General features: G+C 39.8%; 1 protein-coding gene, 1 long non-coding RNA gene and 1 pseudogene across 2 annotated transcripts; 1 reads left to right on the forward strand and 2 right to left on the reverse strand.

Moving 5' to 3' along the window:
• Positions 1–287: 287 nt before the first annotated feature.
• LOC120295365 lies at positions 288–1,450 on the reverse strand. Its single transcript, XR_005552728.1, has 2 exons — positions 1,064–1,450; positions 288–933 (listed from the first exon to the last, which is right to left on the reverse strand). It is a non-coding gene; the product is annotated as an uncharacterized LOC120295365 (long non-coding RNA).
• A 5,724-nt stretch (positions 1,451–7,174) lies between these two features.
• On the forward strand, positions 7,175–11,428 carry LOC120290229 (annotated as a pseudogene).
• Positions 11,429–14,877: 3,449 nt separating this feature from the next.
• Positions 14,878–16,081, reverse strand: LOC104433067 (dynein light chain). Its single transcript, XM_010045705.3, has 2 exons — positions 15,780–16,081; positions 14,878–15,212 (listed from the first exon to the last, which is right to left on the reverse strand). Exons 1-2 carry the CDS (start codon positions 15,915–15,917, stop codon positions 15,012–15,014), a joined length of 339 nt encoding a protein of 112 aa, XP_010044007.1. The 5' UTR covers positions 15,918–16,081; the 3' UTR covers positions 14,878–15,011.
• Between the last annotated feature and the right edge of the window lie 519 nt (positions 16,082–16,600).

The following is a 16,600-nucleotide window of genomic DNA, read 5'->3' on the forward strand; positions in this document are numbered from 1 at the left end:
CAGCACTTCGAAAATTCCAAATATAGGCTTTTAGCTTAGATGGCAAGCCTTTGAGCGAGAAGAGAAGCAGGTTGAAGCCGAAGACTCAACATGTCAGTGTGTGCTGAAGATTGTGATGTGGCAAAGAGGAGAGAACAAGAACACGCTAAAGATGATAACAAGCAACCATCATTTGTGTTCGGCTGAAGGAAGATCGCGGTGATGATTAATTCTATGACAAAGATACATACTGATGTGCACACCAAAAAAGTCGATGACTCTTTGTGAGCATTGCCTACAAATCGACCTTGAAAAACATAAAATTATATTATGTGGATGAAAAACATCGTATTGTTCAAGTACTCTTAAAAAGTAAGATAATCCAAGTGGGTCATGATCAGACTTTCACCACATGATGTTTTTCAACATCCAAGTTATATTTTTGCCTTTGCTCCCTTTGAAGTATTTCAACTCTAATCCGGGGCAAGCGGTCTCTTCTTTAAGAAAACCTAGCATGGTGATAGAATACTTTAAGAAAACCTAGCAGCCCTACTTCAATGGACCTCTACCCATCACCTTTCATCCTCATCTACCCATATTTCAGCCGAGAGCCACAAACCAAATGAACATCCCTCCCACCAACACCCTAGCATCCTCTGCCCATTTCTTGCCGAATCCAGTTACAAGTCATGAAGTATCCCCTTACCTCAACTGCAACTTCATTAGGCCCCCAAACCAAAACCCTGACCACAAAAGGCTTGTTTCAATGATAGCTAGCATTTGCTCATGAGACCCTTATACTAATTTACGAAGCTTAAAGCTCCCTCCATCCATAAATACTTGTTCCCTCAGCTGATCGACAGTGATTATTGGGCTTATACTTGTCCATCCATCAATGTGCTTGTCCCTTCGTGTTGTTCTGCTCAGCGTGGATGCGTTGCTCTTATCTTGCTCCTGCTAGTCATTAAACCATGGAAAAAGAGTATAAGGAGCTCGGTTTGCTGCCCTTTGTAAAAGAATGGGGAGAATGTGGAAATTGTATTATGAGGAAAAATTTCCCATCCCTAAGGAGGAGGAAACTAACCCTGAAACACCAGCATAGGCCTGCACCATGGAGTAACCTACCTCCATAGAGAATGCCGATCAACAACAGGGGGATTGCATGGAGATTCATCTAGTAGACTCATCTAAGTTAAAGGGAGAAGGCATAACCGAGACGATAATGATAGCAAAAGGAAAGAGAAGCAAAGGCACCTAGCTCCTACTCTCAGATTCTCCCTAGTCGGAAACCCTTGCTAATGTCCTCTCCGAGTTGTCCAAGCAAAGAAGGAAGGCCTACAAAACCCGAGAAAGCAAAAAGATGAGAAAATTCAAGCTATATAGTGGCTATGAGAGGGACTCAAATGTTATTGATGAGGCTCTAACTCCTTGAAACACCCATAATGATGGAAGAGGGAGGAAGGGAGGGAAGGGGGGGGGGGGGTACAATAATGAGCTTTGGTGGCAAATCCTAACAAGCCATGGGGGAATATATGAAAGTTTTGAGTTGGAACTATCAAGGGTTGGGTTCTACCCTGACATTCTAGCACCTTTGAGTCTTCGTGGCTCTTGAAAGACCCAACGTATTCCTTGAATAAAAAAGAGAAGTGGTGGATGGCTCTAGAAATTGACTCCAATTTAAGAAGTCAGTCATCCGATTAGCTTAGTTAGGGGATTACTAATCATGTGAGATGAGGAGATGTGGATGGATATGCATGAGTGCTGGAATAAGTTAATGGACATTACCTATAGGGACTCTCTACTAGTGGTACAACAATGATGATTACCTTTCTTCATGCCTCTATAGATTTTTAGGAGAGGCTTCACCAATGGCAAATGCTCAAGGGCATTTATCTTGCCAACACTCTTCCTAAGATTTGCATGGAAGATTTTAATGAGACACTTTACTATTGAGAAAGGTTAGAAAGCGATGAGTGGATAACTACAAATTGGTGGCTTTTTGAGAAATGTTGAATGACTATTACTTTATGGATATCGAGAGTAAGAGATGTACCTACACATGGTCTAATAATAGAGATGGGTAAGCTTTCGTGAGAAAGCAACTAGATAGAGTTGTATGCAACATTGAATGGAGAGTACAGTTTCCTAACGAGGATGCCTTCACTTTGCTAGCAATAGGATTCGACCATAGCCCTCTTCTTATCTCCTCACACCCAACAATTGCAAAGAAGAAAGAGTTAAGTTTTGAGGCATACTGGCTAGATGATCTGAAATGCGAGGACATTGTCAAAGGCACTTGGAATGACCAAAAATGTATCCCAGGAGATACTGTGCGAAAATCGAACAAGGTGGCTAGTGCATTAAGGAATTAGAGCGAGGGGAAATTTTCTATTGCTTATCGACAAATTGAACTACTAACGAGAAGACTTACTAAGCTGACCAATCGGCCCGAAGTTGATGGATACAGGGAGGAGTCCCACGAAATTAAAACGCATATCAAAAGACTCTAGAGGTAGGAAGAGATATATTGAAAGATGAGATCCCGGATAAATTGTTTAAGGTGGGGTTGACAAGAACACAAAATATTTTCATGCCACTACTTTCTAGCGAAGACTACGAAATAGGATTTCAATGTTGAAATTGGATGATAATAACTGGAGTCGAGAACCTAAAGTGTTGAAGCCGCACATTGATAATTTCTATTATTCCATATATCCTACCATGGGCCTGAGAAATTATTAGCCAGTATTAAAACTATGTCGGTGGCTTGTCCATGCTGATATGAATACAGCATTAATGAAGAGGGTGCCCCTAGAGGAAGTGGAGGAGGTGGTGTTCCAAATGCAAGCTACCAAGCTACCAGGATCGAATGGACTTAATGAACAAGGTCGACATATAGCATGATGTTTACAAAATGGTGGATAGCAATTTCGCTACAAGTACTCTCAATCCCAATTTAAATATGACATGTATTTTTCTTATTCTAAAGGTAGCAAATCCAGAAAGCATCACCTAGTTCAAGCCTATTAGCTTGTGCAATTTTAGCTATTAAATTATTTCGAAAGTAATGGCTAATCGCTTGAAGCCATGACTTCTCGAAATAATCGCAATTGAATAGTGCATTAGAGTGCGTTTGTGAGTGGAAGATAGATACATGATAATATCCTAATAGTTCAAAAAGTGCTTCATCAACTACACATTATAAAGAGGGAAAGGAAATTTCACGCGATTCTTAAATTGGATATGCAAAAGGCATATGATAGAATACAATGAGACTTTCTATATGACTATATGCAGAGATTGGGATTATGTGAGAATTGGGTGTAGCTTCTTAAACAGTATAGTCTCCTTTAGTGTGAGATTTAATGGGGATTTTCTGAATACTTCCAACCCTCTTGGGGTATAAGACAAGGGAATCCATTAATGTCTTATCTTTTCATCATCATGGCAAACATGTTATCTTCATTAATAAATAATGCGATATTGGATGGCAGCATGAGAGGATTGAATTGAATATGTGGTGCTCCACACTATCGTACTTATTATTTGCTGATGATGTCATTTTTTTTTCCTGCATGGCATGGTTAAGGAATGCCAAAATGTGGCTAACGTTCTGAACCAATATTGCTATGCATTAGACAGGCCATAAATTTTAAAAAAGCCTATGTATCTTCTTTAGCAAAGACAATTTGGAGCTATTGAAGAAGAATATGGCAAATGAGCTAAGAGTTCCTATCATAGACAAGACTAGAAAATATCTAGGCATCTCATTAGACTAGGGGCAATCAAACAAACAACTTTTCTCATGGGTTTAGCAAGGATGAACTCAAAATTGGAGGGATGGAAAAAGAATCTAATGACCAAAGTGGGGAAGGAGGTTCCCATTAAAATAGTTATGCAGGCTATGCCTCTTCAAGATTCCTATCTTGATTTGTAAATCAATTGAAAGAAGAATTGCATCCTTTTGGTGGAAACAAAATTCTACAAAGAGAGGAATCCCCTGAAGGAAATCAGAGGCATTGAAGACTAGGAAAGATGCGAGAGGCTTGGGATTTAAAGATCTAGTTGCCTTCAACAAGGCAATGCTTGGGAGACAGGTATGACGATTGATGCAAGCTCCTAATGCCCTATGGAGTAAGCTCATGAAAGGCCTTTATTACCCATGATGAGAGTTTTGGAATGCTGATATTGCCCCTCATGAGATGACAAAGCTTGTTGGTGAGGAGAGAAGTGATTGAACCTGAGGTGAGATGGCTAGTTGGAGACGGAAAAAGAATTAAAGTTAGGGAGGATATATGGTTGCCTAGAGGTTGAATTGAGGACCCGCAATCAAAATAACCGCCTTTATGTCAAGGAGTTGATAAACCAAGATGTTCAAGAATGACAAATCTAGAAGTTGAGGGAGCTCTTTGATGAGGATCTGGTGCTAGAGATTCTATCTATTCCCCTCACCTTCATCCCTCGCTCGATAAACTTATTTAGAGAGGAAATATTGAAGGTTCCTACTCGGTTCAAAATGGCTATAACAAGCTTTGTTTCAAAACTATAAAACCTAATGCCACCTTGGCATCACCATCATATCAGCCTCCTAGAAGTCTATGGACATCAATATGGCAGATTCAAAATCACTCGAAGATTTGGTTTTTCCTATGGAGCATATGCAATAATGTACTACCAGTGAAGGAAAACTTATAAAAGGAAAATGGTACTTGACCTGCGTTACCCAGTATGCCATAGTCCCCTAGAAACTATTAAGCATCTCCTTGTCCTGTGTGAGTGGACAAAGCGAATTTAGTTGGACTTGTGTTTAAATCTAGCCACCTCCCCCGAATGTATCACTAGAATCGATAAGTGGATTTTAGAGAACATCACCCACTGAAAATGGCTAGTCCTCGAAAGCCCTCATTGCTAACATTTTTTTGGCTAATTTGGAAGCAACGAAATGCGTGGGTATTTTGCAACAGCAAACCAAGACCTAGGCAAATTGTGTAGGAAGCAATCAGCTCACTAAACCTCCGCGAAAAAATGGAACCCCAGCAACGCGAGGCTTAAAGGATGCAAAGACTCACCCGATTGTTGGACACCACCACCAGCGGCCTGCTAGAAATTGAATGTCGATGGGTATTGTTGCAGCGGATTAAGGGTGGGCACTGTCGCCAGTGCGTGTAGAGATTCTTGGGGGCTACTCGTTGGTGGTTTTACCAAGAAATTCCATGCTCCATTGGCCCTTGTCGTTAAAACTCTTGCGGTGTGGGAAGGACTAACATTCGTGGAAAAGGAGCTTGTGTGCATCAGGAAAAGTGAGTAGAACCCCACAAGTACAGAAGTGTAGGCGTTGGTCGTGTCTGACAATTCGACCACGATGAACTGAGTAATGGATCAGATCGAAATTGCTTGGGCCGCTCGGTCTATGATGTTGGAATGAAGAACACTTATGGGCCATATAGATGGTGTATCCAATGCTTATTGTTCCCAAGAAACAAACCCGATGGCGGATTGGGTGGCGAAAACCCACATGACCAACTCTCTTGGCACGGATTGGCTGATTAAACCCCTTCACTCTCTTTGGTCTTTATTATGTTATGATTATGGAAACTCTTAGATTTCGTTTGACGGTTATGATAAAATTCAAAATAGAATAAAATTTATTATATCCTGTGTTTGGTATTTACTCAAGACGGGATAAAGTCGAATGTAAAACGATATAAATTTGATAAATGATCATTTGGGAGATGTGAGATAAATGTGGATAGAATTTCTAATATTCCTAATAAAAAAATTTCTCAAATAAAAAATTTATTAAATAAATAATATTTGAATTCTAATATAAGAAATTCAAAATAACAAAAAAATAAACGTTTATTTTTATTTATATATTCGAATTTAATTCTATCTTATAATATAAAATTCAATAAATAAATATATATTTATATTTATTACGTATTTTAGGTATTTTTTATTTTAGGTATATTAATAAAGTTTTCTATTAATAAAATTTTATTAGAGAATGATGGAAGGGGAAGAAAAAATAAAAAGAATTAATTAAAAAAGAGAGGAAAACAAAATAAAGATGAAAATAAAGTTGACAAGAGTGTTACGAGAGATTTTTATCATCTCCATTTGCAAAATTTGTGAGTAATTTATATTGATATGACGTTTTAACTAAATATATATTCAACTTTATTATTGTAATAACCAAAAAATGAATAGGATATAATAAAATTCCATGGATTTTAGAAATCCAGACCCAACGTAGCCTTATGCGCCTAATATTTTCTACATTGTATTGAATGGAATGTTTTAATGACAAAAAAAAAAGGCCAGGATCGGTTAAATCGTTGTACTTGTACATTAATCACGAATAAAGTAGTGAAGGGGTATTATTTAAATCGATTTAACATGGAATCTCACTATTCGGAATTGTGTTGCGTGCTCTTTTCCAGAAAGCAAATATATTTTTGCTTGGCCGGACCAACCCAAAAATGCCTTAAGAAAGCTCACTTTTGAAATAATATTCTTCATCGCCTCACTTTCTTTTTTATGCTTCCAAAACCCTAGACTCTAAACTCAGCTTTGGCATGTCTCGGGGGGAATATTCTCAGTGGATCCATGGAGGTGCGGTGCAAAACTCTCGCTACAAACGAAAAAATCAAAACGAATTAGCCGAAAAAAACAAAAGACAAAGGATTTTCTCACATGATTTCAGGTGCAAAATCCAAATTCCATACACTATGCAAGAAAAAAACAAAAAAATAAAATTATTCCAGACACCCAACTTTTCCTAATTTAACCCAATTCACACCACAAAAAACCAACCAAAAATATATATAAATACATATATATATATATATGTATTTATGTCAATTAAGAAAATAATTTAAATTCCTCCTCCAACATAAAAAAATAGCCCCACCTGTGATTTTAGGGTTCTAAAGTTTAAGGTTTTGTCATCATCGTTCCACCCATGCTTTTTTTCTCAAGTCAGTAGAAATAATGTGGTGGCATTTGCGGAATCTTCCATTATGTCGGAAAAAATAAAAATTCATTCCAAAGACCAAATTTTCCTACTTTAACCCAATTCATACCACAAAAACCTACATTATATATATATGAATACTTATATGTATGTACGCAAATTTAAAAAATAATTTAAAACCCTTCTTCAACTTCAAAATTAGCCTCCAGTCGCAATTCTAGGGGTGTAGGGTCTAGGGTTTTGTCACCCACCTCCATCTTTCCCAGAAGAATTCCGCAAAAAAAGGAGGAAGAACCTTTCCAGTACCCACAGGACACCCGGTTCCTGGGTTTTTCCGAATTCTATGGTTCTTGAACACGCTCTCCACCTCGCACCCACGTCGATGCTCGCGTCGTGTCTCCCTCAGGTCGCGCGGAGAGAACCCTGATACGGCGGTGAACCGGCGTGATCCAGCCATGAACGTGGAGGCCCGAGTCGGGGTCGTCATGGAAGGCGGCCAGAGGGCTCTCGGTTCTGCCCACGGCGGCGTTCTTGACGGTGGGCCGAGGAGCTTCTTTCAGCAGCAGCAGCCCTCGCCGCCGCCGCCGCCGCCGCCGCCGCCGCAGCAGCAGCTCAAGAAGCCGAGCTTGAACCCCAGTCCCAGATTGGGACCGTGCAGCAGCTCTTGGCCGGCGGCGTCGCCGGGGCTTTCAGCAAGACCTGTACCGCGCCTCTTGCTCGCCTCACCATCTTGTTTCAGGTTCAGCCATTTCTTTTGATATCGTTTTTTGCCCTTTCTGATTCGAGGGTCGTTGGAATTTTCCGCTGAATGTTTGCTTCCTTAAAAATGAATGTTTGATTCGGGGATTTGCCTTGTGATGAGCTTTAGGAAGTGGATTTCTTATTTGACTTTTTTTCTTTTTATTTCCCTTTTGAGACTGAAAATGAAGTTGGAATTTAACATGGAAAAGGAAAATATTTTGTTTTTCACTTCTCTACCTGTCACTACCTGTAACTTTCGCAAATTCATGTAGTGCTGACTTTGGCGGTTTCTAATGTGCTTCAACAGTTTATTGTGATTTCAGTTACATCTGTGTTGGGTTTCATGTGCTTGATTGATGTTTTTTGCGGGTTGAGTCTCCTTTGGTCCGTGCTCGGTTATTGATTTTGGTTCTAAGAATTTCTATTGAAGTTAATGTTCAGAATTGTGTTAAGTTTGGTCTGAAGTTATTGCTTACAGACTCATATATAAGCTTTGTCTGAATGGATGAACTTAAGAAAGCTATGTGATGTGAGATGAAGAATCGTTGACAATGAAATTTGCTGGCGGGGACGGGACATATCATGTGGAGCTTATTATAGGTACAATAAACTAGACAGATGTTGGCATATAGAAGTTGGAAATGCTCGAAATTTCTTCTTGGTCCAGCCTATTCTTTTGCTGGATTTCCACAAAACCTATTATGGAGAGATTGACCTCATGGCACGGAGGCAATATGATGGTTAGAAACTAAAACCTGTGTGGGTTTCTGGCTCTGCTTATTTTCGAATTGGAAACTTCTTATCAGCTATTGATATTAGATCAATAGTTTCATAGTTCTTAGAATTTTCCGCTAATAGGAAGAATAGGATGGAGTACTGGATGTGGTTGTCTTTGTAATTTTAACAATGGAATTGGATGGTATCTGAACCCCTGATATTGATGCAGAAGACTTTTTTTTCCTGGGATATCTTTCTTTGAGGTGGATTATATAAAAATCACGGCAGAGAGTAGGTTTTTTATGTGGGTGGTGGGGGTGGTGTTTCCCCTTGTGTATGAGAGGGTGGAGATATTGTGGTTCATGGCAATTTGTATTTTGATCAAATGGTAGCTTTTATATACTTGATATTGAATCTTGTATGTTATTTGATCTGCCAAGGTGCAAGGTATGCACACAGATGTTGCAGCTCTGAGCAAGCCTAGCATATGGCAGGAGGCATCACGCATTGCCAATGAAGAAGGGTTTAGAGCCTTTGGAAGGGAAATATGGTTATGATTGCTCATCGCCTTCCTTACTCTTCGGTCAACTTTTATGCTTATGAACGGTACAAAAGTGTCAGTAACAAAATACTCTGGCCAATTCCAAGATGTTCTTAGAGCAGAGTGATATCATGAAGAGTCCCTAATTGTGTTTTTTTAGTTCTGCAGATGTTACAGTCAATTCTTGGGGAAAATAGCAAAGGAAGTGCCAGTGCAGGTCTTTGTGTACACTTCATAGGTGGCGGAATGGCTGGAATAACAGCTGCAAGTGCGACATATCCTCTGGATCTTGTTAGGACACGCCTCGCTGCGCAGGTGAGTGTGTACGTGTCAAAAAATTACATTGTTTTGAATCTCATGTGTTCGCTCCCCTGCTGTTAGGGTAGTGTTTTTCTTTTCTTTTTCTGTTTACTCATCTACTTGTTTATTTGGGTTGGGGGAAGTCAAAACAAGAGGTATCAATGGATCATATAGATTAAAGACGAGTGTTTCTAGGTTCTAGTTCCAGCTTCCGTACAGTTTCCACTTGAAATCTGGAATCTACTCACTAGAATAGGCTTTTCATTTTTGAAACATGAAACCTATTCTGCATACCTTGGAACCTGGAACCTACCCTGTCACAGTTTCCAGGGTTGGTTTCAGGTTTTGCGTAGGTTCCAACTGTATTATTAATTAAACGATATTTGTGAATCATTATCTTTAATGATTACTACTTACTGTTATAATTCATTAACTACAACTAATATTTAGACAGATGAATAATACGAAACATTAACAAAATAGAAGTTTCGGTCATGAAATAAAAGTTCAGATTAGTGGTTTCAGATTATCTACTCATCATTGAACGTTATGCAATATCTTAAGATCACGTAAAGATGTAGACCAAAAAAAACACATAAACTTATTTCAAGTTTCAGGTTATAAGTTCTAGGTTCTAGATTCTAGGTTCTATCTACCTAGAACTTGAAACTTACTCGTCGAAATAGGGGCCACAATTTTTGGAATTTGAAATCTACCTTGCATACCTTGGAACTTGGAACTGGTCAGGTTTTCACCGGTCCGGTTTCAGGTTCCAGGTTCTACCTTGGAACCATGCTTACCCTTAATATAGATAGATTGTGAGATAGATACATATTCTTTTAGATTTGGTTTGTGATGTTTGGCTATTTTTCTTCATTTAATTCGTCTTCACACTTCGTGGATTTTGCAGAGAAATACAGTGTACTACAGAGGTATTTGGCACGCATTTAATACCATTTGTAGAGAGGAAGGCTTCTTGGGGTTATATAGAGGGCTTGGAGCCACGTTATTGGTACGGTTGTGGTTCAAGTGTCTGTATCTTCAAATTCGTGAAGTCACTTACTACTTACCTGTTTACCCTGCATCTTCTGTTTTGCAGGGTGTTGGACCCAGTATAGCAATAAGTTTTTCTGTGTATGAAAGCTTGAGATCTTTTGGCAATATCAAAGGTGAAAATTTTGCCTTTTTATTTGTTTCTGTCTGATGCTTCTTTGGGTCTGTGAGTGTATATCTTTCTTTGTCTTAACATTAGGCCGAATGACGCTACTGTGATGGTCAGTCTGGCTTGTGGCAGTCTCTCAGGGATTGCATCATCAACTGGTTAGTAATTGGGAAGTTCCATTTAAATCTTGCTTCCTAGAAAAGATCTTCCCGTTTTGCAAGCTTTTTGCTAGTTGCTGAGTTCTTTTTCACGATTTGAGTTACTGAGTGAGTTATTGAAAGCCTAGACGGAGTTATCTTGAGTATAATCTCTTATTCTTAAATTCTGCATAAAATCCTCTTGCTTTTCCCTTATAGCTACATTTCCTCTGGATCTCGTGAGACGAAGGATGCAATTGGAAGGGGCCGGGGTCGAGCCCGTATTTACAATTGCGGTTTGTTTGGGATGTTCGGGCACATAATGAGGACAGAAGGCTTCTGTGGCTTGTATAGAGGGATACTTCGGAATACTACAAGGTTGTCCCTAGTGTGGGCATTGTTTTCATGACCTATGAGACACTGAAGATGCTTCTATCTCGAATTTCTACTCCGGATTAGCCATGTACCACTTTCTTGTGCTGACAATGAGTCCATCAAAATTGTAATGAGAAAAAAGAGAAAACATTCAGTTGATTTTAAGGTAGCAAGTAGATAGGTAGGATAAAAAGAATCTACAATATTTGTGATGAAGTTCCATGGCGGTTAATTTTGCTGTTACCGTCGTGATTTTGAGGTCAAATTTTTCTGTTCATAATTAGCTCGCCTTTTTGGAAGTTGTACGGAGTTGAGGTTAATTAGATCTTTATCTTTGGAGGAGAATCAAAGTACCATGAGGCTACAGATTTGGTCTTTGCTCTTGTGATCCGCTCAGCAGATTATGTATTTGTCGATGAGACAGTTCTGTAAAATTCTAATATATCATATAGTACCTTATTATAAGGCTAGTTTGCACTGCCTATGTTTCGTCATTGATCTGATTTGGCCTTGTTTGCTATCATCCGATGTGGATTTGTAAATTGATCGAACTATTATCCTGCATCTAGTATGTGAATTCTGTGATGCACTGAACTCTTTATAATCTCCATCGATGCACTCGTATGTCTCATAGCAGATTGGAGCCCGAGCACTATATCTTGTTCAGACTGTTGCTTCGTGTCTTGGCTGAAACCCATATCTGACAATTTAAGGGTGATGTTGCACCGTGATAGATCATAAGTTGGATCTCTCGCGCCTTCTCGGTGGATGCCTCATCATAGATGAGGTGGGCTGAGCCGCCGAGGGAGTAGAGTCAAAACATCGAAAACTTGGAATATCATTTCCTGCTTCCAAATTCTGGCTTTGTTAATTTGATCCTGGATGGTAGTTCATGCGGTTCGAACTGGCTGTTGCCCGCTGAGTAGTTCTGGATTGCACGATCATGAAGATCCCATCCCTCGCGAATTAGGCTAGTGCTCCATGTAGTGCTTTGAAGCGTTAGAAGAGATTGTATGGAGAATTTATGCCCTGATTACCGTACATCTTTTGCCTAGAATTTTGGCCAAGCACCTAAACCTAGAGAAGTCGGCAACTTTATATGGGGGATTGAGTGGGGTCTAGGACACGATTGGCTTTGGCATTTTTCCAAGTTTGCTTCGAATCGCCTATGCTTTCGGTGTGGTTCATGTCTCAGCCTGGTGCGTGGTCGTTCGCCAAATCTTTTTTGTGGATGCAATGATTCAAAGAGAGAAGTCTAGACTGAAAACGCTCCAATCAAAGGCACTTAGGCCCTCAAATATCCGTGATTACTTGGTATATTGCGGATAAACTAAATGAGGAATATTAGATTTGGATTCATATTCGATATATATTGTAGTGGACAGAATCAATCACATCGCAATAGACAATTTTCGCATATTTGAGATTTTCTTTGTGGGATCTAATGCGAGATGCGTAATTTATCTAAAGCGCGAGTTAGTTTGACCTGGTAAAATGATTCGAGAAAATGAGGAATGTTCTATTTCCTCTTTTTTTGTTTTTTGGGAGAAATGCTTAATAGGCCATGGCATGGATTCTCCAAATAGTACGACGTAGAATTGCGTTAGCTGTCAAGGGACCCATACATGATTGGCTTTGCGTTTATTTTTTCCTCCTCTTATGCCTATTCTAACTAGAATCGAATGCTGCAATCTGCATCAGAGCTTTCCCTCCTTTCTCTACTTCTTCTGCAACTTGCAAAGCTGCTGATACCATCTTGTGTCGTGTTGCCGATTTTTCTATGCTTTGATCGGTTATTCTTTCTTAATGATGTTTTCAATGAGGCGAATTATGATATCGATAGGCTTCCTTGTGACAAAACCTGTCGAACTAGCTAGTAACATGAATGTACTCGATGCGTGACATGGAGCGAAGTAAGTTCAGCTCAAGTGAAGGATCAGAAAGTTTTACACTTGGGAGCACCATGAACACGGCATGGTTGAACATACCAATGAAATTACCGAAGTATAGGAAGCTGGGTTTGGCGCATTGTACTGGTCCTGTGAACCAGTGATGTATCTTTGGCAAAAGTACAATTATTGTTAACCAAGGAAAATAATTCGTGGTAAAGACAATATACACTTGGACAAAAAAACCGTGAGCACCTCACTAACCACAGTTTGTGAGAAAGATGTTTGGCATTGGTTGGGAAATGTCAATGTCATGCAGGATTTAGTACAGCATCACAGCATGAGCACACTCCTGGAAAGAACGGGCATCAGATGATATTTGTGTCGACACGTGTTGAAGTGTAGTAGGGACATGCTAAAACGGGTCATTGAATGAGCGAATCGACTCGCGCTCGCCACGTACGTGGCATATATCCCTCCAAGAACACAAGCTTTGTGGTGGCTATAGAACTAGTTAGGAATAAGAATATGTTTAGAAAGCAGCTGGAGACCACAAAAACCAGATTATATTTGAGGAAGTGATGAGACCCCTCTTTCCATTTTTTACACCCTATCATTTCTGAAAGCGAGACATCGGCTGCGAGACATCATATCAATAGAACAGAAGTACCTATAAAAGCATTTTCAGATTATTCCAAGTGAATTATACTGAGATAGCTTCAAGCACACTAATTGTATCGACAAAATTAGCTGACGATTCTAAATCTCTTGCTTGTGTCCTCCAAAAGGTCAGTTATAATCATTTCAGGGGAGAATTTAAGTGTTTTCTTTATTAGTTAAGTCGATCCTCCGTCAAAAGCGGTCAAGCGGAATTTCATTACCGAGGAAAAGAAATTCTTCTCACATCATTGGCTATGGGAAGAACAAGAATCAAAACAAGAACCTATCATGATTTATTGCTAAGATTCACAAGCCTTCACAAGCCTTCTAACCTCTCGTTCATACGTCTTAGTTAATTAATATATATTTCATATCACGTTAGCTTTAAATCCAGTATAAATTCTCAAGCTTCAGGCTCATTACCCTCAAAGTCCTTCCTCGTAGAAGGCGGTTCCTTAGTAAAAATTTTCTTTCTGATCCTCCATCTGCTAACGATGCCAAATCGTGTTATAGATCTATGAGCTGAGATGATTTCTATCGGGTGAGGAACAGGTAATCTGCATCCTGAGGTTTGGATCATCTCACCAATTGCATCTAATCCTCAGGTTGTGGATTATCTATTCCTTATCGATAATGAAGAGCTGGAGGGGTTTTCTGTTCTTCTCTTCTGTAAGGATCGAGCAATTCTTCCGGTCTTCGTGCTCTCGGACAAAAGTAGCTGCACTTTCTGGGAACTTCCTCTGTGTAAGATATCTATCTCGAGCAAAACAGCTAAAATCATAGTACAGAAACTGTCTCCTCTTGTTGTATTGACATTATCAGCATGGATTCCCGTGGTCTTTGCGCTCCGACAAAACTGGCTGCACTTTCTGGTGACTTCCTTTGTATAACAAATCTATCTCGAGTGAGACAGTCATGGTACAGAAACTGTCTACCCTTTTTCTTTCTCGTTTTGTTGTATTGAAATTATTGGCATGAATTTGCACGTCCTTTACGGAGTCTCTACTCGACAGAGAATCTCGTGCGTTGGTATTACTCATCTCCTTTTTCTATTTTCAGTGATGAAGGTCGACCTGCTTGAACTTGCGAGCTTCTCTTGTTTGATACGTGTTTCCTATGAGGGGATAAATTAATGGTTGGTTCACCGGTCATTTCGCAGCTTTACTTTAACGAGTTTCGTCAAATGGTTATCGAGATCACTTGGAATTCTTTATTAGATGATACGTCACGACTTCATCCTCGATTATGTGATAAGAAATAGCTAAATAGGAGAGCAACAGTGACAGGTAATTCAGCACCACCAACCAATTTAGAGAGGCTCGTTTCGTGGATAACACGGAGCTTTCCAATCGAAGAAAAGCATATCTTTTTTCTTCTGCAAGCTTGAATATGCCCAAGAATAATATTAAACCCACTCGTCTTGCCTGGAAGATGCCAGACAGATTTGACGAATATTATAGTTAACGTCATGTCTGATTGCACTATTAGTGGGGGCAAAGAAAGAGAATCGACCTGAGATGAGAATATAGAAAGTTCAAGAACTGCTTGTGCTCCTTTGCAGGGCTCCAACCGCCTCTTCCTTGCTTTCGGTGAAGTCCTTGCCGTCCTTGAAGATGAGAAACTCCATGGCATCGATGTGGAAGAATATGAAGCACCCGCATAAATGAGTGATGCATGACCCAAAGTCCTTCCCGACCACACAGTGCCACGACGAACCGTAAGCTTCATCAAATTTCTGTTGTCATTCATATGATGAGTTAACACACTCTCCTCACAACTAGCTTGAGTTTCGAGTCAGCAAGACAGCACTCATCAAGTAAGATTGCAAATAGAACACGAACTATTCCTAATGAAAATTTTCCAGTTAATTTAGGACCTTTTTTCCCCAGCTAAATAGGTGCTGCAGCAAAACTGGTGCAGATTAGAAGGACCTGAAATCTGACTAAGAGAACTTTTTACCTGTAAGTTCTTTTGCGAAAAGAAGAAGCAGAGTATTTAGCAAGTGGTTGAATCAATAATAATGGTTACCCTTCAAACCGTGCAAAGGTAGAGCAAAGCTAGTGCCTTCTCAGTGCAATTATCCTATTAAGATCCTCCAGCAGAATTATGACATACTACCAGAGAAACCATAATTCATCACTTGTCTCACCCTACTTTGTTGTAAATTCCATCTAGTTTCGAGAAGAAACTCAACTCATGCTCCAAAAAGAAAAGTAATTCTCCACAGATGAAGAGGGCAGCATGCCAACACCAAAAGATTAATTCAGATTAAACAGAGAATATTGCTAGGTGGGTCTGTGACCTGCTTGATATGATGAGCAATGGCCTGAAAATCGGCGGATTCATGGAGGTCCAGAGCTTGGTAGGCTAAGTCCATTACATGGCTACGCATCGCTTCTGCCATGTCTGCCTCGCGCACTACAGCTCGTCCCTCCAGCATCTCACCGAAACCTCGTATCAATTGAAAAAGAAGAAGAAAAAACCTTCAAGGAGAGTAAACTGGTATTGCCAACATTTATACAAGCAGGATGCTATAAGTAAGTTGAAGCAACGAGTGGTGGCTGAGTTCACTTGCGCGTTTCAGAATCTTCCAGCTCAATTCCATGAACGGGTACTGAAAAATATCTTGCTTTGACCCTGTTTCTTATGTAGGGATGCAACTTTTTCGTCGTTAATCAAGGTGAAGTTCCTGGACTACGTTCGCACATGGAACACGACTGCAACTTGAACTACGATAGGCTCCAAGATCACCCGAGTAAAAGACAGAATTCGGAATGTTTATGGACAACAAATGCAGGCATGAAGATTTATAATGTGGCTGGAAACTTCTTGTTTGTCTGCTTCATGGCAAGTGGTCCATGTTTGATGCAAAACAGTTCTAGCCCTTCTTTTTATTTCTATTTTTTTCCTTCTCCTTTTATGTTTGCTTATTCCTTTTCTCAAAGTGAGGAATCTATAGAAAGAATCAACTTCCTGTCCAATGTTGGGGACAAAGTACCTCTAAGCAGCATGGAATCGCTAAGCTCGATTTTGGGACATTATAAATAAAAGTGCCGAAAGGGGTTCGGAATTCGCTTACACAGTGATGCTGCTGCAACACGAGCCGCTAAAGTGATGCTTAAA

The sequence above is a fragment of the Eucalyptus grandis genome, chromosome 1 (genome assembly GCF_016545825.1).
Source record: "Eucalyptus grandis isolate ANBG69807.140 chromosome 1, ASM1654582v1, whole genome shotgun sequence".
NCBI lineage: Eukaryota > Viridiplantae > Streptophyta > Magnoliopsida > Myrtales > Myrtaceae > Eucalyptus > Eucalyptus grandis.

Coding starts and splice junctions, on each gene's coding strand:
- LOC104433067 (XM_010045705.3), bottom strand. CDS start 15,917: ATGCTGGAGGGACGAGCTGTAGTGCGCGAGGCAGACATGGCAGAAGCG. Junction 15,213..15,779: donor TTGCTCATCATATCAAGCAG/GTCACAGACCCA, acceptor GAATGACAACAG/AAATTTGATGAAGCTTACGG.